At 46.3% G+C, this 23,101-nt stretch overlaps 1 protein-coding gene across 2 annotated transcripts in view; it reads left to right on the top strand.

Moving 5' to 3' along the window:
* NUB1 (negative regulator of ubiquitin like proteins 1) overlaps nucleotides 1-23,101 on the top strand; it is a 310,162-nt gene that overhangs the window by 196,057 nt on the left and 91,004 nt on the right. For both annotated transcript variants that reach the window (XM_078663212.1, XM_078663213.1), the window contains exon 12: nucleotides 5,856-6,002. In XM_078663212.1, coding sequence (XP_078519338.1) covers nucleotides 5,856-6,002 — 147 coding nt within the window. The remainder of the gene's footprint in view (nucleotides 1-5,855; nucleotides 6,003-23,101) is intronic.

The raw sequence follows: 23,101 nt of genomic DNA on the forward strand, positions 1-23,101 counted from the left end.
GCCTCCGCGACTAAAGGCCCGGCCTGGTCTAGGCCCTGAGGTGCTACTTCCCCTTCATCTGTTACCCGCTCCGGTGGGGGGAAGCAGCCAACATTACTTGGCAGAGTGGAGAAACATTACTCAGGACAAGTGGGTGCTGAATATTGTTTGCAATTGATACAGTCTTCGTTTGACCAGCCCACCTCCAGCAATTCCACCGGTTGCCTTGCACTTCCAGCTGCGCGAGCTACAGGCGGAGGCCGATATCCTGTTCAGAAAAAGGGCGATAGAAGACGTACCTCTGTCTCAAAGGGGAAAGGGTCTTTACTCACGCTTCTTCCTAGTACAGAAGAAGGACAAGAACGAGTTCAGACCCATTCTGGATTTGCGACAAGCAAACAAGTGGATTCGCAGGGAAAAGTTTTGCATGCTGTCTTTGCACCAGATTTATCCTCAACTGCAGAGAGGAGACTGGCGGTGCGCGATAGATCTGCAAGATGCGTGCTTCCATGTGCCCATTGCACAGAAACATCGGAAGTTCCTGCGCTTCCTCGTTGGCACCAATCACTATCAGTACACTGTACTACCGTTTGGACTGAAGTCTTCACCCAGGACCTTTTCGAAATGCATGGCTGTGGTAGCAGCGCACCTGAAAAAGAACATGGTGTTTGTCTACCCGTACCTGGACGATTGGTTGATCAAAGCCTCCACCTTCCAGGAAGAGGATTGCACTTCAACAGGATGGCCGTCCTGTTGAACCGTCTGGGGTTGCACATAAATCTGTCCAAGTCTGTCCCGATTCCTGTGCAGTGCCTGCAGTACTTGGGAGCCTCCATCAATACGCTGTCGGCAAGCGTGTCTCCTTCGGAGGAGAGACGCTTATCCATCCTTCGGAAGGCTCAGGCACTCATATCTGCTCCATCTACAACAGTGAAGACGGTGTCTTCTCTACTAGGATCGATGGCCTCTTGTATCTTCCTCACTCCGCACGCGCGCCTACACATGAGGCCGCTACAGGAATGTTTGGAGGACCAGTGGGACCAGAGGAAAGGGTGTTGGGACGACCGGATTCAGTTGTCTCTTCACGCCCAACAGTCCCTGAGATGGTGGTGCTCAGCAGAGAATCTCCTCAGAGGGGTTCCTTTCCACAAGGACATCCCGACTCAGACTATCGTTACGGATGCGTCTCTCCTGGGCTGGGGAGCGCATTCAGACCATCTACAGATCATGGGAACGTGGTCTCCGACAGAGTCCACGTATCACATCAATTTCCTGGAACTCAGAGCTGTTCACTTGGCACTGAAGGCCTTTCATCCGTCCTTCCAGACCGACTCCTTGCTTGTGCAGACGGACAATACGACCACGATGTATTACCTCAACAAGCAGAGGGGCTCGAGATCACGCACACTGTCACAGGAAGCGCAGGCGATCTGGCACTGGCTGTTAGCCAGAGGACTGACGATAACGGCGACTCATCTGCCTGGTGTGCAGAATGTTCAGGCGGATGCCCTCAGCAGGTTGCTTCAAGAAAACCACGCGTGGGGTAATAAACGACGAGATGCTCGACAACATCTTCGCCATGTGGGGCACTCCAGACGTGGATCTGTTCGCCACTGCCGAAAACAGCAAATGCCGTGAGTTCGCACGAGGGATTATCAGCCGGGGACTCTGGGGAACACGTTATGGATCAGCTGGTCGAACAGCTTTCTGTACGCTTTTCCACCCATTCCCCTGATTCCGGCTGTGCTCATCAAGCTGGCCCAGTCCCGGGCGCGGATGATCCTCATTGCTCCGGAATGGCCCAGGCAGTGGTGGTTCACGGATCTGCTTCACCGGTCGATCCTACCTCATCGGCGGCTGCCGTGTCGACTGGACCTTCTCACGAAGTTCGGGGGGCAGATGGTGCACCCCAACCTCTCATCGTTGAGTTTGGCGACATGGCTCCTGAGATAGTGCAATATGGCCACTTGAATCTTCCTGAGGATTGCATGGACATATTGAAGGAGGCTAAGAGGCGTCTACTAGGACCTCTTATGCTTACAAGTGGAAGAGATTCTGCATCTGGTGCATGTCTAAGAACTATGATCCGATGACCTGCATCTAGCTCAGTCTGGCCTTAATTTCCATTCCATTAAGGTTCCTCTGGCTGCATTGACTGCTTACAGAAAATGCCCTTCGCAGACGTCCTTCTTCCAGGTTCATGTGATTAAGGATTTTTTGGAATGGTTGAAGAAAGTTTTCCCTCCTGTTCGGCTTCCTTCACCTGCGTGGGAACTGAATGTGGTGCTGTCTAGGCTGATGAAGGAACCTTTCGAGCCTATTCACAAGGCTTCACTGCAGCACATGTCTTGGAAGGCGGCGTTCCTCGTGGCCATTACATCGGCCCGCAGAGCGAGTGAAATTCAGACATTGTGTTGCCAGGAACCTTATACTGTATTTCATGCTTCTAAGGTTGTGATGCATACTCACCCTAAGTTCCTTCCTAAGGTGATTTCTGATTTTCATGTTAACCAGACTATAACTTTACCTATGTTTTTTCAGAATCCTTCCACTCCAGCGGAAAGATCTCTTCATTCCCTGGATGTCAGAAGGGTGTTGAAATTCTTTCTGGATAAAACCAAGGATATTCGTAGGTCAGATCAACTGTTTATCAACTATGGGTCGGTCAGGACTGGTCTTGCTACCTCTAAACAGTCCATCTCTAGGTGGATTGTGTCCTGTATCCAGTTATGTTATCAAAAGGCTAATAAGACTGTAGGAGGTAAGCCTAAGGCTCATTCCACCAGGGGCAAAGCGGCTACGAAAGCTTTGCTCCGTAATGTTCCCATTGCAGACATCTGCAGGGCTGCCACGTGGAAGTCGGTCCATACCTTTGCGAAGCACTACTGTCTGGACTCTGATGCCAGAGCAGATGCTCAGGTTGGGCAGGCTTCGTTGCGAAATCTGTTTGCACAGTAGTGGTGTTGCCTTTTTCCTCCACCGCCGGTTTGGTTGCGGGGATGGATGGGCTTGCCATTCTATTCACTAGATTATGACTATACACAGAGATCCCCTACTACACAAGGAGTAGTTTCTTACCTGTAACTCCAGTTCTGTAGTAGGGGTATCTCTGTTATAGTCATAAGCGCCCGCCCTCCTCCCCGGTGGAGAAAAAGATGGAATATGGAATGCTACAGGTCCAGCGTTATACACCTCCAAAAAGAACTGAAAGTGGAGGGAGTTGCGGTGCATTCTCGGATACCTAGAGAGTTCTGGATAGTTTCCTTAAAGGCACGGTATCCCTTTTTAAGCCACATAATTGCAGCCTATGGGGGGCTTGTCTGTCCATACTTTCCTCTCTATCATTCCAAGGATTTGGTGAAGGGGGGAAGTTTCTCTATGGGAGAAACTTGGCAGACTGTGCTGAACATGATATTGGTGGAATATCCTTTGCATTTCTAGTTGAGGTACTGGACAGTGTAGCCTGGCATGTATAGGCTGCATTATTTGTCTTTAATTCTCTCTTAAGTGTCTTTGCAGGACTGCACAGAAGACAGCTTAAGAGATTATTTTTGATTGCTCCGGGGTCCCCGCACATGAGCGGGACTATTCACTAGATTATGACTATAACAGAGATACCCCTACTACAGAACTGGAGTTACAGGTAAGAAACTACTCCTTCCTCACCTTGTGAATCTCCCCATGTGCCGGTCTGGGTCCGGAATTCTTGCAATAGCTTCTGCAAGAATAGCTGTGCTAGGTAGGTGTGGTAGTAGGTGGCACTATTGGCCTCCATTGTGAGTCTGTCTTGCCTTCCGACAAGATGATACAGCGCTGCATGTTGATGCCCTCCCTGAGGTTAGTTCCTCTTTAACTACGCACTTCGATGTGAACCCTGAGCTTGCTACTTTGATTTTCAAACTCTGAATTTTCTATCTAAACCATTTTTTAGCAGTGTCCAGGGATGTTGCCTGGCAAAATGACAGGATTTAAACTGCTTTATGCAAGTTTCTGGCTCAAACCTGCACGATTATGACAAATCTTCCTGCGGCACCCTAGGACAATCATGGTGCAAGAAGCTAAACTTTATGTTGGCAAGCATAAAAATTAAGGTTGATCCTGCTGCAAGTTGTGAGTTCATTTCCAATCCTGCTCCCCATCCTCTGGTTGTCCAGGACTAGGTTGAGAGTTGCGTTAAAGAGAAAACGCATACAATCAGGAATGGGTCTCTTCACTCTCTTGATACTGTTGTGTTAGTGAGTAGTCCATTAGCCAGCACTTTAAAGACCCACCTCTGTAAATGAATTCTGTCTCTGATCCGATTCTGGTCCCGGAGCTAATGTGTCTGAGATCCCAAGGCCGTCGTTGACTCTGTATCACATTTCAGCCTTCATGGTGGACATATTGTAACTCTACAAATTCTTCTAGACCCTCAGGAGTTACTTTAGACCCTATGGGTCCTTCAGGGCCTCAAGATGGGTTTCCACCGGCAGGTCCTTCCTTGGTGCTGAGAGACACTGTACTGCCTCATCCCATTCTACTTCAAGTGCTGGGCCGTGCCTTGGTTTCTTTGCCACTGGCCCCCATTGATTGTTCCTTTATTGGCCCTGACCCCAGCTCCAAAAGCACTGGTGCCAGATTCTGCTCAGACTCTGATTGTCGATCCGGAAAAGACTTCAGCAAGGGCTAGTTCAGTGCTGCACTGTACATGATGATGCCAATTGACAAGGGATTGTACAAAATTGTTCCCCCGGCAAAAGGAGTAATTCAGGTACTTTCTGGTCTGCAAGAAGGACTTCAGAGTCTTAATAACACTGGCTCAGGTTCTGATGGCCTTGAATCTAGAGCACTGGATGGTGTCCCTAGACTGGTAGGGTTCATATTACCCTCCCCCCTCGGCTAGCATCAGAGAACACTATCATTACTGTTCACTCTAGGATTTTGCATCAGTGAGCCAAGTCCCATTTGCAGCCTTCTCAATGGCTTCTCTTCATTGGGGCCATCTTCAGTGGTGGCTCTGTGATGCCGACCTGAGCTTTGCTAGGTCATTCTACCTTCCTCCGTTGGAGGGGTCAGTGGTGACAGATGCATACATTTTTGGTTGGGGTGGTCACCTAGAAGACGTGTCCCTCCAGACGTCTCTAGTCTCCCACGGAGCAGTGTTATTACATCAGTGTTTTTGAGCTGCACAACATCCTCCTGACCCTCAATACTCTTCTGTCCATCAAGGGAAGATCGATCTAGGTGATGACTGACAACATGACCTCCATGTGTTATTGCAACAAGCAGGGCAGAATGTTGTCCTGAGTCCTCTCTAGATGTGATGAGTTGTGGTGATGGCTGGACCTTCACAATGTCTCCCTGACAGTGAATCAACTGGTGGGGCTGCTTAACATGACGATCGAGCTTAGTCATTAGCTTATTCATTCCAGTGGTGTAGTTTGTGACCTACGGTTCACTCCTTTTTTTTTTTAAACAGTATTCTGTTTTCCGATGCACTTTCATGTGAGGTTTCCTCTGTTAACCTAGCCTCTGTGCTTGTATTATACAAATATGTGTCTAGGTTTGAATTATGCAAATAATGTAAAGAGATAATATTAAATATATGTTGAATCTTCCTGGAGTGTACATCCTTTTGTCAAAATAATATATGAGATGGTGTTCCAAGGATAAATAATAGCAGTTGCATTTTTTATACTTTCCGCTTCTAAATACAAATGCTTTTATTTTTGATTGCCTTATTGTTTTCAAGTCCGTTGTAGAGCATTGGGGCGAGGTACACAATTACATAACTGAAAAATAACAGCATTATGAATAAGAAAAATGTTCTTTGGTTTACTAATTATGGATTCAGTTTACTAATTTACTCTGCTTTGTTTTTTACTATCAATTTAAAGGAAAAGTCAAGAATCAGAAAAGAGGAGCGAGCGAAACGAAGAAAAAGATTGGATAAAATCAATACATTAAGAAGCATGGGATATTCAGAGCGGACTGCCTCTGAAGCCCTACATAATGCAAATGGAGACATAGATCAAGCCCTTAAGGTCAGCTATTGCTCTCCATTTACATGTGTTTATTTTAAAAGGCTTCTAAGTTTAATGCAGAGAGTTGGGATGAATCTGCATGTGTTTCAGTTTTTTGCTTAAACTGGTGCGTGAATCCATTTGCTATTTCTTAGCCCCACGTGATGGGGTATATGCTCGAAACAGACCTTTAACTTGCCTTCTTGACCAGGTGCACTACTACAGTGTAGGTGTGGAAGAACCCGGCAAGACAAAGGAGACAATCTCATCTCCCAGAGTTAAGCTTTGAAATCCACAACCTATGTAGTATTATAGCAGAGAACAATAGGTTAGAATCCCCTAGAACATTATGTGAAGTTTGTTCTAATGGTGCAAAGTGATCACTGCACTACATATTAATTAACTGTAACTATTGGGAAAATTAAAGTGTTTTCATGTGTACATCAATAGGTGTGTGGTCTTTAGGGAGAAAAAACGAATTATTTTATAGTTATCAATATGTGCTTACTGGACTTGACCCTTTCTGCAGGGTCATCACCAGATTTTTTGCCTTTTACCCTCCATGTTTTTTTGAGTGTGTTTTTGTTGTCTTTAGGTCTCTGTGCACTTTGCCACTGCTAACCAGTGCTAAAGTGTCTGGTCCTCTCTCCTTAAAACATGTTGAATTGGTTTATACCCAATTGGCATATTTAATTTACACAAAAGGCCTTAGTAAATTGGCACTACCTGTGTCCATTGCCTGTAAATTAAATGCTACTATGTGGGCTGCAGCACTGATTGTGTCACCCACTTAAGTAGCCCTTTAAACATCTCAGGCCTGCCATTGCAGCCTGTGTGTGTACGGTTTTAAACAATAAACAATCAAAAGAGCTAGCTCTTAGTTAGGAACTCATGTAGCGTGTGTCAGAGAGAAAAAACACATTAGTTTTTATGAAATCCCTCACCCACCAACCTAAACGCGGTGTATGCAATAGGATGGCTTCCTCTAGTTTAGTACCTGTGGGGTAAAAACAGACAAACAAACAAAGAACACACATACACATACATGAGTAAGCATCACATTAGGCGCTATTTTACTTGTGTGACTTCATACTGGCGTGTCTGTGTAATCATCAGAATATACACAGACGTGTAGCGGTACGGTACGGGTTAGCACGTGGCTGAGAGGTGCCGTATTGACAATATGCGGTACCGTGCTATAAATGCAGCTAGCATGGTGATATTTGTACATATTATGTGGCAGAGGTGCTGGTGGAAAAAAGGGTAAAGTTCGATTCTTACTCTCGTTTTGAAAGCTTCTTACTCCATGAGGCCCTCTGTCACACTCTGGCGATGTCAAAACGAGAGAGAGAGTGAGACGTGACCATTGTAAGGTCACAGGAGCAAACCCCAGAGCTGATGTGTTAGCTGCCCCCCCTCCTTTTCCCCCAATTACTTCATCCAGGCTCAGGACCCACACCTCAACCTACTTGGTCTTCACAGGGACTCCGTCGATAGCGGAATGTTTTTCAGGGGCGTTTAAATATCCTCCTGGTGCCGCAGCTGAAGACAGTTCCCAGATGGGCACGAGTAGCGTCTAGGGAAGGAAACAGGTGACAGACTATGCTGCCCTGTGTGTAGTGAGGGTTGACTATCATCTGGAATGAATATTAGCGAGAAAGTGAAAAGTTAAAAGATATTTACAAAGTGAGCCGATTGGGCTTTTTATTGTACTATGTACCGGGGCCAAGTGAATCTGAACGAGGCTGCCTGAAGCATAATACCCGGGTTTCTCCCATCTTACAGATTGGGAAGTTTGAAGAGAAAAAGAAAGCAAACTATAGACTTGTGCAAAGCGTGAACGCATGGAAGGGTGTTTTATGCGTCTAATGAATAGTGTTTGCCAACATTCTAGTGTACATAGAATACGTGCACATTTAATTGGAAAAAAACATTTCAGAGGAAGAGAGGTATCGCTTCGTGTAAAGGGTGATTAGAAGGAAGGTGTCATATTAGGCTGCCAGAGTCGTTGCTAAGCGTGATGTTTGCTCATAATTTCAAGATGAGCATATCCATTTCCTTAGTTTCCTCCTAAGCTCTTGTATATGCAAAGCCAGAATAGTGTGGCCCACAGTTAGATGAGTATTTCATTTGCCCTTTGTATGGTTCCGGAGGATACCGGTAGTCTGGTTGGGTCAGAATGTGAGATCTAATTGTTGAGACTGTTCCAAGGAATATTGTCAGTTTATTCTTGGATATGGGTGGAGAGGCGGTATATCCAGCATTGTTCTTTCGCGAGGAGGAATTTGTCATTGTTTATATTATGGTACGGTATGTGTTCTATCACTGTCCGTAATATGTTGTTTGGGTTATGGCCTTCCTGTAAATAGTGGTCCATTAGTTTGCTGTTGCTCTTTTTGATCGGATGGTGCTACGATGCTCCACAATTCTCGTCCTCACTTTCCGTGTAGCCATGCCGACGTAACGGAGCTGGCAGGGGCATTCAATGAGGTATATTGTGTTGCTTGAATTACAATTAGTGTGGTTCAGTTGGTGCAATGTTTTCCCTGGTTCTAAGTTGAGTGTCTTTGTCGGTTGCGTCAGGTGGCACACACTGCAATCTCCACATGGGTAGTGACCAACTACATTTGGCAAGCTCCAGGCGTTCAGGACTGTGTTGGTAGGGGTGTTCTGGATTTTTTGGGGGCGGGTGGAAACCAAGCGGTCTTTTAGGCTACTTGCTTTTTTGTATGCAAATAGTGGTTGGTCCCACTTTCTGGATCCTGTATTGAGAATCCGCCAGTTTTTCTGTATTATTTTTGCCACACTATTCGATGCTTCATTGTACGTTGTGACGCAGGTGAGTGGTGTCGGTGTGTCTTTCTGCACATTCTCCTCTAGGAGTGCCTCCCTATTCTGATTACGGGCGCATTTTTTAGTAGTTTCAATGATCTTATTAGGATAGCCTCGTTCCCGTAGTTTCAAAGTGAGGTCTGTTCACTGTCTCTGGTAGTCTGAAGTCAAACTACAATTTCGGCGTATGCAGAGAAATTGCCCAAAGGAGAGGTTCTCTCTGAGAAGGCGTGGGTGGAAACTCTCAAATTGGAGAAGAGAGTTTCTAGCTGTGGGTTTGTAATATGTGGAGGTTTTTAAGGTACCTGCCTCAGTCTCAATGGTGAGGTCCAGGAAGGCTATGCCCTGTGCGTTGGCTGTACTCGTGAACCAAAGGTAAGGGTCACATTGGTTGAGCCAATTGAGAAAAGTGTACAGGGATTCTTAGTGACCATCCCAAATCATGAGTATGTCGTCAATGTATCAACGCCAGAAACTGATGTTGTTGATGTATGGGTTGGTAGCTGGTAAAGTGTGTGTCTTTTCAAATTGGTATACATATAGTCCTGCCACACTCTGAGCAAAAACGCTGCCCATGGACATACCATTAGTCTGAAGGTAGAACTCGCCTTCAAACTCAAAGTAGTTCTCCTTCAGAGCTAAGGTGGCACACTGCAAGATGAAATCCCTAGGAGTAGTATATTCCCAGGTGGTTTCTGTTAGCATGTCGCTGAGGACCTTTAGGATTGCGTCTTGGGGTATGCTTGTATACAGGCTCTCAATGTCTAACCCCACAAGGAGTTGTGTAGTGGGGTCTACGTTTATTTCTTTCATCAGAGAGAGCAGGTGTTTTGTTTCCCTGATGTAGGTGGAGACCTTCTGGACTGGTGGATTTAGAAAGAAATCACAGTACCTGGAATGTGGTTCTAAGAGAGAGTTTATTCCCGAGATGATAGGTCGTCCGGGTGGTGGTCTTATCTCTTTATGAACTTTTGGTACTGTCTAGAAATAGGCCACCTTGGCATTTTTAGCGCATAAGTACTCCGCCTCCTGCTTGGAAATGTGTTGGCGACTCTCTGCTGACTCCACCAGTGATGTAATGGTGGTCTGTAGTGTGTTGGTAGGGTCAACTTTCAGGCGCCTGTAATTTCGTTCGTCACTGAGTAATCTGCGACATTCAGTAGCATAGTCCTGTTTGTTTTGGATGACAATTCCACCCCCTTTGTCCGCCGGCTTGATGATTATGTTTGGGTTCTCTTGTAGTTGGCCGACCGCCTCGCTTCCCTCCATACGGCCCACAATATCCACCACAATTCGCCCCACAAGGTAACAACCGGCCTTTTTTAGACAGAGGCTGGGGCAGAGGGCGCGGGTGAAAGCGAGGGAACGGGCCAGAAAAGAGAGTGCAATGGGAAGACAACCCAGCACAAGGGATGGACACGAGGAGCAAAACTGCCAACAAGTGAGTTTGGTAGTGAACCTGTCTTCGCGCCAACTCACTGCTGATGAGGAGAGGGTCCTCCAAAAAGGACTCGGTTTTGTCCCAACTCCCAAGGTCGATACTTTTGAACAGATGTGTGAACTACAAAAGTTTTTCTGGAAGATTCGACTCAAAGCTTTCTTCGACGGAAAACACAGGGAGATACCTGAGGATTCAGGCCTCCATATTGCGTCAACCTTTACCCCCTATTGTGGGATGGTACCTAATGAGATCCTCACCTTTGAACAGGCGGTTCTCAAAGACATTAGGACACTCCCCCACCACAGTCATTACTCGAATATTTCCAATGCTGAGACTACTCCTTGATTCTTTGGCCAATGATCCATTTGTCACAATCAAACAGGCAGACAAAGGTGGAGCCACGGTCCTCATGGATACCGCGGACTATGATACTGAGTGTTTGAGACAACTGGGCGACAGGAGGTACTATACACCTCTTCAGGTTAATCCAACAGAACGTCTCAAGTGCTCGATCTCGGGCATGGTTGAGACCGCTGAATGGCACGACTGGATCAGCACAAAAGAAGCGGAATTCCTGACAAAAAAAACCCCCCAGAGTCCCCTATTTTTACATTCTACCTAAGATACACAAGGGGACCACACCAGTACCAGGACGCCCCATTGTATCTGGGATTGACTCGGTTCTTGAGCCCCTGTCACAATTTTGTGACCACTTCCATCAACCGTTGACTAAACAAATACCGTCCTACATCCAGGACACCACAGACGTACTGCGTCTGATGGAAAATTTCAAGGACAATACCCATATTGACTTCCTCATCACCCTAGACGTGGAAGCCCTCTACACTAACATCCCACAGAGGGCTACACTAGGGGTGATTGAGGAGGTACTTAATGCTGGTATATGGACATCACAAACTCCGCCATCATTCATCATGGAATGTGCAACCTTGGCACTTATTGAATATTTTTTCGAGTTTAAGGGTCAATACTACCACCAGACACAGGGCACCTTGATGGGGTGTACATTCGCCCCGAGTGTGGCCTGCCTCTACATGGCTAATTTTGAGGGACAGTACATTGACCAACAGACCAACCCATATCACAAGAACATCATACTATGGAAAAGATTCATAGACGATATCCTGGTCTTCTGGGAAGGCGACCAGAATTCGTACAAAGAATTCTTTGGGTGGGTCAATTCGCTCAACCCATACCTACATTTCACAATGTCAGCATCCCCTACGCATATCTCATTTCTGGATTTGACCATCAGAAAGGAAGAGGGGCACCTTACGATCACCATGTTCAAAAAAACAACAGATCGTAACAGCCTCCTCCATTTTACAAGCCATCATCCAAAAGCACTACGGGACAACTTACCTGTAGGACAGTTCCTAAGAGTTAGACGTAATTGCAGCGAGTTAGCTGAATATAAAACACAGTCCGAGATTCTCTCAAGGAACCTGTTGGACAGAGGCTATCCGAACAAGGATGTAGTGAAAGCCAGAAAGAGAGCCAAAAATAACCATAGAGAAGCACTTTTGGAAAGGAGAATGCAGGACCCAGAGAAACAAGAACCTATGACATGTGTCACCACATTTACGCCAGCTTCCAATATGGTGAAAAAAACACTAAAACACCATTGGCACATCCTAAACACTGGTGATCTTGTATTTAAGCCGCCTAGATTTGCTTTTAAAAGGTCTAAGAATATCAAAGATACACTGGTACATACGAGGCCCAGAAAACAACAGATCAGGACACAGTCTACCCTGTGGCAGTTACCCCCAGTACAGGGACACTACCCATGCGGGTCCTGTAGTGTATGCCACCTGACAACTACATACAAGACGATCCAACTCAGCCCCTCTTTTTCTTGGGAACTACGAGGGCATACTAATTGTAACACTGCAAAGTGTATCTACCTCCTAATGTGCCCTCTCGGTCTTTACTATGTGGGCATGACCACTCGTCCAGTGAAGATACGCATGGCTGAACACCGCAGCAATTTCCGGTGCAAGAGGACTAATACAAAAATGAGTAAACACTTTGCAGAATTAAACCACAGTGCTGACTCAATGTAATGGCTAATCCTGGGAGCAAATACTGGCTCAACTAAACAGAGCCTTTTTTTATAAAGAACAGCGATGGATACATCGCTTGTGCTCAGACAGCTCAGGCCTCAATGAGGATATTCCCTGGAGCGCCCTGTAGGTCTATGTTTATTGAACCCAGTTGTGAACTTACCTGATGGGGGGAACTTCCTCACCCCCCTCTCCAAGAGGCCCTACAACCCTCTTCACCCTGGAGGCCTCGAGATTAAATTCTTTGGGATGGTCCACACACCCTAGGCCTGGCAGATTTAGAAATAAAAGGGACACTCCACATATAGTATGCGAGCCATACTGAAGAACAGGGGATAGGAGTTCTCAGTTCCTTATTCTAGGTGGGAAACAAATGGTCAACAACAATATTGTAGGCTCTAGCAAACCATTATACACCTCTTAATAATGGCCACCAGATTTCCTCCGCATTGTATTTAGATGCTCAAGAGACGTAGTGATGGTACTTTTCCCTGATAAGTTACAATTACGAACCTGTATCGTAAAGGGGATTACATTTCTGTCCCAAACGACACGAAATTAACCTAAACACAAACAATCCCCTCTTTATCCACCATCTTATGGGCTTGATCTTCCTCCCCAATATGTAAGCTTCCACCATCCATATCACTTACATATGGCCGCCGCGGTTACCGCAGAACCGCTTCCACTCTACCTCCCTCCCTGTGACCTCCAACCCCGCCCAACCACGTGACCGGCAAGGCGGATTTGAGCCGGCTTGCTCAGCTCCCCGGTCACCTTCCCGGACCCGGCAGCGAGGGGAAAGGTCACCCGAGGAGGCACGGGATTCTGCAAGTAGGTGTGTGACTGTGAGACCGAGCACAACGGGATGCAGACGCCGGTCTGGCGCCGTTGTTGGCTCGTCAGAATGTAGATAAGGAATACGTCATGGGGTCCTAATACTCAATGATACTTAATATATCAACCCGAGAATGACAGATAGTCGTGTAGTCTGGTTTCAATTATCACAAAGGAAATAACCCTCGAGACCACTATACATTGATAGCCGCCCTCCCGCCGCCCACTAGAGCTCAGAATCGGCAATATGTTACAGTCAATGTCGATAGCCGGTTTACTGGCAGGGGGCCCCCCCTTTTTTCACACCGTAATCAACTTCGAGCAGACACCCCACCACTCTGCTAATGACGATGAACACTAGAGGGGTAACTTCGTTGAGGAAATGTATTGGTCCTTGGGCACACCCTGAAAAAGATTATTTGAGTACCCTGTGAAACCCTATAACCCGATACATGCCCTCTATCTACGATGAATAGCCTGAAAATTACGAGGTCGAACCCGCTGCTCTACCTGCCGGGTGCTGATGTTGTAGCTCACCTTCATATAGATAGGTGAGTGTCCTACCACTACATCTATAATGAGAATACTGCTGTAAATAATTGTTTTGAACTTTGGGGTTCTCCCCATATGAGCATGACACTCACTACGCTCACTCTGGATAAGACCACTTGGCTTGATCGCATGTCATTGAAGCACTCCCATTGGCATGCCACATAGTGCTTGTTTGGTGTCACATGTAAAGCTAAGTGGAAATGCGACCTGTTGTGAATTGCTTTCTTTTTGTCTCCAACTCTAGGCAAACATAGCACAACACAGGTATTTTTTGACCCTTTACACTTAATGGAATAAAGATTCTTTAACAAGGTGAAGGCACTTTGTAGATAGTTTTTTTAACCACAAACTTTTTGTTCTTCTTTGGTCCTGAGGAATCGCCTGTCAGTGGACAAATAGCGAGAAACATGTCGACCTATAGATTAATTCACTAGTCTAGTCTCGCATCAGGGTTCATTATTCCCCCTGAGCCTATTCTATATCCCTTTTAACTTGGAGTGAGGGACCGCTAGAATAAACTTGATTTTGGTACCCTTTGCCCCAATTTTAACCTTCACTACGTCTACATAACACTGGCCCCATACCCACACTTCACCCATACGGCAGTTGGATAAAAGATCTCCGCCAAAGAGCCCCTCTTTGAGGTGTTGCCCGTTGGGTATTGCACCGCCGACCCAACGAGGAACATTGCCGATGATGAAGCCTGACACCTGCAAGGGTGTGTGAGGCCACTATATCCAACATATTGGATACCCATGCGCTTTTCCACGACGCACGGGTGCCACCAACACCACTACCCCAACATTAGGAACAGCCTGGTACCTCTTGAGGTTCTTGCTACCCCGGGCGAACCCTTGGCTGGACCTACCACTCTTCCTTACGAGTGGGAAAGTCGCCCTTGTTCACTCCCTCCCTTCTTTGAAAACATACATATAGTCCTGCCACACTCTGAGCAAAAACGCTGCCCATGGACATACCATTAGTCTGAAGGTAGAACTCGCCTTCAAACTCAAAGTAGTTCTCCTTCAGAGCTAAGGTGGCACACTGCAAGATGAAATCCCTAGGAGTAGTATATTCCCAGGTGGTTTCTGTTAGCATGTCGCTGAGGACCTTTAGGATTGCGTCTTGGGGTAGGCTTGAATACAGGCTCTCAATATATATCCCCACAAGGAGTTGTGTAGTGGGGTCGACGTTTATTTCTTTCATCAGAGAGAGCAGGTGTTTTGTGTCCCTGATGTAGGTGGAGACCTTCTGGACTGGTGGATTTAGAAAGAAATCACAGTACCTGGAATGTGGTTCTAAGAGAGAGTTTATTCCCGAGATGATAGGTCGTCCGGGTGGTGGTCTTATTTCTTTATGAACTTTTGGTACTGTCTAGAAATAGGCCACCTTGGCATTTTTAGCGCATAAGTACTCCGCCTCCTGCTTGGAAATGTGTTGGCGACTCTCTGCTAACTCCACCAGTGATGTAACGGTAGTTTGTAGTGTGTTGGTAGGGTCAACTTTCAGGCGCCTGTAATTTCGTTCGTCACTGAGTAATCTGCGACATTCAGTAGCATAGTCCTGTTTGTTTTGGATGACAATTCCACCCCCTTTGTCCACCGGCTTGATGATTATGTTTGGGTTCTCTTGTAGTTGGCCGACCGCCTCCCTTTCTAGTTTGGAGAAGTTATGGTAGGCCCCCGGTTGGTTCACTTCCTTGTAAACTGCCTGTTCTAGCTATTTCCACTTGAGTGGTTGACGGGGAGGAATGAACGTCTATTTTGGTCTCGGGCCTGTTTAGTTTTTGTTGGTGGGGAAGTCCGTCGGTGGTGGTTGTTTTTCAAAGAAGGCCTTTAATTTGAGATTACGGAAGAATTCAGCCAACTCCATGTGAAGGTGAAATATGTGCAGTCGTGTGGTAGGGACAAAAGAGAGCCCTTTATTGAGTAGACCTTCCTCAATGGGTGTGAGTGGGGTAGACGATAGGTTGAATACCAAAGATAATGGCTTTTGGGGCCTAGGTTCCTAGCGGTGTCCGCTCGGTCCCGGTTGTGGTTCCCTCATCTTGTTTCTGGTGTTGGCACTGACTGGTCCATCTTCTTCTGCCCAGTGAACCTTTTGCTGGTTGCTTCTGCATCCCCTTGAACTCCGGCCTTGTCCTAAAAAAGGAGGCCTTTGGTTTTGTTGGAAGTAGGGTTGCGGCACTTGGTGGTACTGAGGTGGCCATCCAAAGTAAGGGTTTTCGGGCGTGTGCGGAAAGGTTGGTGGTCTAAATTCTGGCCTTGGTTTTGGAATGTGCCCCACGGTTGTTGCCATTGTGGTGTTGGTCCTCTGCCTTTCTGTTTGTAGGAGTCCGTGCTTGAATCGCTGGAGATAGATGTGTTGTCTCCAGAGGTGTCGGAGGACCTGTCCTGTTTCTGCGGGACTGTGTACTTGTCATCAGTGTAGGGGTATATTATTGTGAAGCAGAATTTTTTCAAGTCTTTTTGAAATTTAGTAATCTTTGCCTGTGTAAGATACTCCCCATATTCTGTCAGCTCTTTGTTGGATTATTCCAGTTTTTTCTTAAAGGATGTAATGGTAGTCCTAAAGTGGCTCTCTGTGGCCTAGATGTCGATGATCATGGCATCCGATAGTCGCTTGGCTATTTTGATTATGAGCACCAGACAGTCTCTGGTACAATGCCAGGAAATCTGCGCCCAGTCCTTCCTGAAGGAGGCATCCTCCAGAAAGATCCTGGGGGCATTGGTTACCAGTAGGCCTTTAGGAGCAGTGTTTGTGCGCAAGTATTCAGTGAGGATGACACCATGCAGGGTTGTGTGGCTTCTGTTGTGCTTTAAACTGCCATTTCAACCTGGCAAAGTAAACCTTTTTCCAAGCCCAAACCTTCCTTTTTAAAACATATAAGTCAGCCCTAAGGTACGCCCTGGACAGTCCAAGGGCAGAGTAAAGTGTATTTAAAAAGTTGAACATGTACTTTAGAGTTGTACAAGTCCTGGTAGTGAAAAACTCTCTAATTCGTGTTTCACAACTGCAAGGCCTACCTCTCCATAAGATAACATTGGAATTAGCTTATTACATTTTATAATGGTAATTTCCAAATGTGAACATGTAATTAGGTCATGTTTAGTATCTCTGGAATTAAAACTTAAAACCCTAACATTGTGAAGTTGGATTTTGAATTGCAATTCTGAAAATGGCACTTTTAGAAAGTTGGTATTTTCTTTGATTAGCCATTTAGTGCATGCAGCCTGTCTCTGGATCACATGACTGGGAGTAGCTGACAGTTGGGCTTTGTGTATTCCTCCTAGATAGCCTCACACAATGAGGAGCTTAGGTGTGACTGGATGGCCATCACTGACAGGATGAGAGGGAGGAACTGGGCCCAACCCCTCTTATACTTGAATAGGTTTTGTTCCTGTCTCTACACAAAGGGTTGCATACTCCCTGTAGTTAGGCTGGGGCCAGGGCCAGGAAGTCCGAGCACATGTGTGCTTCAAATGCATGCTTCTAGAAGCTTCTCCTCACTTCAAAGACACAACTGTGTATAAACACTGGACCTCAGACACCTACTCTACATTACACTTCTGGACCTGTGGATACTCTGCCAGAAAGAAGGACTGCTGTGCTGCTACAAGGACTGCCACTCTTCTGGACTGTTGCTCTGACAGTACTGCTGCCCTGCTGCGCTACCTTGCTGCCTGCCCTGCTGCCTGCTGCTCTCTTGTCTATGGTAGGAGACCTGGACCTGCAACTTTATCATGAACCCAGGGTATCAGAGTGACTCCAAGGGTTAGTCTCCGGCCTCCTAATCTGAGCCTCAGGGATATAAAAGGCTCCCAAACATCCTGAACTAGCCCCTGGACCCAGCTTCAGCGAGTTCCTGACCCCAAAGTGGTGCCCATCAGGTCTTGGACCCATGGTGTGGCTCAGTGAGCTTAAATCAAACTTTTGGGCTCTTAACGACTGCAAACCAACCCGTTCGCACCAAGAACACGCTGCTTGCACTTACAAGCAACTTGAAGTGCAGCCAGCCCAACTTTTCGCACCACAGCTGTCCGCTCACAGAGGACCACCAAAGTGAAGGACAAGCCTGCCAGTCCGTGCCTCTAAGTTAAGCCTGACTGAACTGTAACAAGCTACCCGAGGGTGTGAGCTAGGTTAATTTAGGGTTTGCTTGTGCCTTACTGTGATGAGAATTGTGATTGCTGCTTGTCCAGGGCTCATACTGTCCAATTAACCTGTAGGGACAAGGTACCAGACACACTTGTGGTCAAAAGAGCCAAACATTTCCACGCCAACATTTAAAGCACCATTTAAAGTTTTCAGAAGCTTCCCTTTGATTGCCTGGGAGTTTGCACAACCCTTTGCTTGAGATTCTTTGGAAAATCACCATTAGGTTATAAAAGCTTATGTACCTCTTTGTTCTCTCTCTGTGCACTTAAGCAAACTGTATAGTGTTTCTCAGCGCATTCAGGGTTATGTACTGGTGCAAACCGAAATCTAATGAAAAATTTGCAGTTTTATTCCTTTTTAATAGATTTTCTTAATAATGTATTGCATTTCTCAAATTGATAACAAAAAGCCTGAAATGCTAACCATTGAAATATTGCAGTGAAAGTCTGCAGCCCAACAATACCAAATGCATGTGGGTTTTCAAACTGAATGTAGAGTACACCATCAGTTATGTGATATTGACACAGGTCATGAAATTGTGGCAGAATCATGGTTTATGGTGCACTGTTCATTTGATTACAGATATCAAAATCAAAACTATATGACATGCATAAAAACTATATATTTTCGAATACTCCGTGACCTAAAAATCTATTGGTAACATCCTGACTTCCCTTGACCTGTCTTTCTGGCCAGTAGAACACATTGAACATAGCTTTTGTCTGCTTTTTAGCAATTATTTTGCTAAAACGTTGTAATTTGCTCCAGTATCCTTTGTGCAGAAACATATCCCTGCAAAAACCTGACCACCAACTTTGTTCCACTGGGTCTGAGGAGCTTAAGGGTACCACACATGTTTGGGGTTTCTGTGAGTTGATGGTGCCCACATGCAATAAAGTGGTTGCAGTGCATGTTAGAAATGTGTAAAGCAGCCGCAAGTAAAAATGCTGGTTTAGGGTCCCTGACTTTGGTCACAGATAGCATGACTGTCCTAAATGGAATCATGCCACAACTATATACCTTTGCAGCGTAAATCTTTTCTGGTTTCACATGCAGAATATTATTTCACCATCTAGTAGTTGGGTCCAGAATTCTTTCCAAAAAAGGTTTGTCTTTGTATTCTTTTTATTTTTTGTTGCTGGCTGGTGTCGACGGACGTCCATTAGATGTCCTCTTGTGGTGTCAATCATGCTTCCTCCAGAAGCTCCCATGTTTGGTCACCATCTTCAGATTCTTTTTTTTCGCCGTTAGATCTGGATGCATGCTGAAGCCACTCCGACAATTGGAGGAAATTTGTTTCCAGAAAATCATGAGCAGTTCACCGAAAGTCGACTCGGGTGAAGGAAATACCTAAAGAATGTACTGGAGAAGTTTTTACGTGAGAAGCGTGAATTTGCTCATTGACGGACCAGGAGAATTTTACGTGTAGGGGGCTCCAAAGACCCCATTCCAGCTTTGCAAAAATTGCCATCACAAAGTTTTCTCAGAAGGACCAACATCCGGTCTGCAACCTCTGCCTACCTGTAGATAACCAAAGTCAGGATGCAAACGCCAGTTTAGTGTTCACCCCAGAGACCTTGAGGGTAAGAGAGCAGCAGATAAGAGCCCACTATAATAAGCAGGGTCAACTTCCACCCCCTCTCTGTACGAGACTTGGGTCTCTCAAGCGACGAAGAGAACGTCGCCGAAGGAGCAGAAGGTGAAACGTAGGTCGACTTGCAGATCGTTGACGTCGACACAAAAGGGGGCAAGAAGCGAGCTAAGAGAACCATTGTCCTTGAAGATCTTACCTGATTCACGAAAATCCACCACTATAATCCTTGATGGGAGCCTCAGTATCAAAGCACTCGATGACCACAGTCATGACCAGAGAGAACAATACCCTTGGATCCTTCGAAAGAGAGACCATATCAGGTCATAAAGAAGGCAGAAGATAGGCATGGGGTCCAGAAACTTCAGTCTTGTTTTCTATTGGAGACTCTCCTGCCCACTCAATCAAGAAGTTAATTCTTGCCTATGCTTCCAAGTGTCTTGGACAAAGGAAAGGAGGCTTTTAAAGAACCTGCCAAACATAGAGCAGTTATTCCTAGGGCAGAGAAGAAATATAAGCCCTCTTCCAAAGATCTATCAGATTCCATATTTACATCAACTGCAAGGAAGATAGCTAACGTCCCAAGGACATCAGGATCTCCTCCAGACAAGGAGAGCAAGAGGATGGACCTCATGGGTTGAGAAGTGCTGCAAATCAGTGGCGTATTGCTAACTCGAACATTCTACTCAATCGCCATGCATACCAACATTAGGAGGAAATAGGAGAGCTTATGAGACACCTTCCGGAACAGTACCAAAAGAGAGCAGCTCACCTGGTATAGAATTGCAAAAACATTGACAATGCTCCATTCAGTGGCGAACAACTTTTCAGGAGTGTGATCGATGAAACCCTGAATCAGTTGAAAAAGGATAATGAGGAAGTAAAGTCAATGGGGGGGGGGGGGGTCTGCTGTTCCGAGGCAACATGAGGAGGGAATCCGTACCCTCGCAATGACCCACAAGAAGGGGCACCTTCCATCCTGGAACACCTCGCCGGACATACCAACAAACATATCAGGGAGGTAATCAGTAAAGTTAACAACAACAAGGTTGGCAGTACCAATAGGGAAGACAATCCTTTCGCGGAGGCCCACGCGGAAGAGGACTGCCACAAAGGGGAGTGGTGCCTCCTGCCAATAAGTGTCTTGGCAACATTTAATAAGGGCACACTACAAACATCAAGAGTGTAAAAAACGGAACACCAAGAACGTATACATACAACACCAGTAGGAAGCAGAATAAAAAACCTTCGTAAGGGGTGAAGGAAGATCACTTCAGACAAATAGATTTTAAACATAATACAATACAGATATTGCATAGAATTGGACAAGACACCAGCATGCATGGACCCAAAGAAAAATGTACATTCAATGAAGGAAACAGCTGGTCTACTCAAGGAAGTAGAAGAAATTTTAGCAAAAGATGCACTAAAACTAGTGCCAAAGATAGCAATCAACAAAGAAACTTACTCAACATATTTTCTTATTCCAAATGTAGATGGAACACTGCGGCCAATGCTGGACCTGTGGTTTCTGATTTTTTTTTTAAATCAAAACACAAACATTCAAGATGACAACCCTACAAGAGGTAATGGCACAATTGCAAGTAGGGGATTTCATGGCAACAATAGACTTTAGATGCTTATTTACACATTCCAATGTATGCAAGCCAGAAAAGATTCATCAGATTTGTGGTAGACAAAAGACAGTCAGAGTTCAAGATGCTGGTGCTTGGCACAAAATCTGCAAGTGTATTCACAAAGTGCCTAGCTGCAGTGGCACCACACCTATGGAGACAAAGCATATACTGTTATACCTACCTAGACAACTGACGGGTACGGGCAAACTCACACAAGAAATGTGACAGACACATTCTGTAAGTAATGAGAGCTCTATAGAGGCTGGGGTTCTCAATAAACACGGAGAGGTCACATATAACACAAGGGAGAACATTTACACAACCAACTCCTACAGCGACCATTACAACAGACGTCTCACAGATTGGATGGGGAGCACAAATTAACAATCTGAAAGTAAGGGGGAGTCCGTAAAGAACAGGATGCAATACAACAGATCAACATTCTGGAACTAAAGACATTATTCCCAACCTTAAAAGCATTTCAGAAAGAGCTTTGGGGAAATGCATTTTTGACCCCAATGGACAACACAACCACCATGTTTTATATCAACAAAACAGGGAGGGACACAGTCTCTAACACTGTTGAGATTATTATTTATTATTATTATTATTATTTAGGGATTTGCAGAGCGCCTGGTGACCCGAGGGCATCCCCGCGCTAAAACTGTGAAGGGAAAGCCAGGGAGGGGGAAAGGGGAGGAGCGAAAATTTACTTCGGGAAGAGCAGCGTTTTAAGTTGTTTGCGAAAGCGAAGGTAGCAGGGTTCCAGTCGCAGGCTGCGGGGAAGTAGGTTCCAACGGGAGGCTGCCTTTACGGAGAAGCGGCGGCCTCCAGTGCGTGCCCTCCTATACTTGGGGACATTTGCGAGTCGTTCGTTGTCTGATCGTAGTGACGAGGCTTTGTACGGGGTAACCATTTCTTTCAGGATGGAGGGGCCCTGTCCTTTTAGGAGCTTGTGGGAGATGCACATAGCCTTGAACTCGATCCTTTCGCGTACTGGTAGCCAGTGGAGTGCTTTGAGGGCCGGTCTTGCGGAGGATCTGGGGGGGAGGCTGAGCAGCATCCGAGCAGCTGCATTTTGCGTTCGTTGCAGCTTAGCCAGGGTGGATTCGGGGGCACCAAGATAGACGGCATTACTGTAATCCAGTCGGGCAAGAACAAGTCCCTGAATCAGCAATTTCCTGGAGGAGGGGGGGAGTAGTGGCAGAATCTTGCGGACAGACCGCATGAGTCCAAAGCAGGTACCAGCTGTTTTAGTAGCTTGGGTCCTCATGGTTAGGTCTGGTTCCAGCCAGACCCCTAGGCTCTTAAGTTCTTTCTTAGGGGAGGGCACCTCACCTAGGGTGTTGGGCCAAACAGAAGGTGGAATAGATGTCCATTTCTTGCCCATCGGCATGACCTCTGTTTTAGACCCATTTAGCTTAAGCGAGGATTCGCACATCCAGTGGTGGATCTGCTGGAGGCAGTGCAGAAGACTGTCTGGATGCTGGTCTAGGTGTGACAGTGAAACGACCAGTTGTGTGTCGTCTGCGTAGCTTACGATCTTAAATTCGAAGGGGGCAACTACACCTTCCAGAGGAGCCATGTATGCGTTAAAAAGGGTAGGGCTCAATGAAGAGCCCTGGGGAACCCCATTTACCAGAGGGAGCGAGTCAGACCGAGAGCAGCCATCCCAGACCTGAAAAGAGCGGCCCGAGAGAAAGGACTCTAGCCACGCCAGCACTGTGCCCCTGAGTCCCGATTTTGCCAGCCGGTGGAGCAGGACACGGTGGTCCACCGTATCAAAGGCTGCACTAAGGTCCAGGAGGATCACTGCCACTGATCCCCCTGAATCCAAAATGCACCTTGCCTCCTCGATGACAGCGAGGAGGGCGGTGTCCGTGCCCTGGCCAGGACGAAACCCAGTTTGGGACTGACGCAGCAGTTTATTTGATTCAAGGAACTGGGATAGCTGTGCGTTGACCAATTTTTCGGCAATTTTGCTG

The sequence above is a fragment of the Lissotriton helveticus genome, chromosome 10 (genome assembly GCF_964261635.1).
Source record: "Lissotriton helveticus chromosome 10, aLisHel1.1, whole genome shotgun sequence".
Classification (NCBI taxonomy): domain Eukaryota; kingdom Metazoa; phylum Chordata; class Amphibia; order Caudata; family Salamandridae; genus Lissotriton; species Lissotriton helveticus.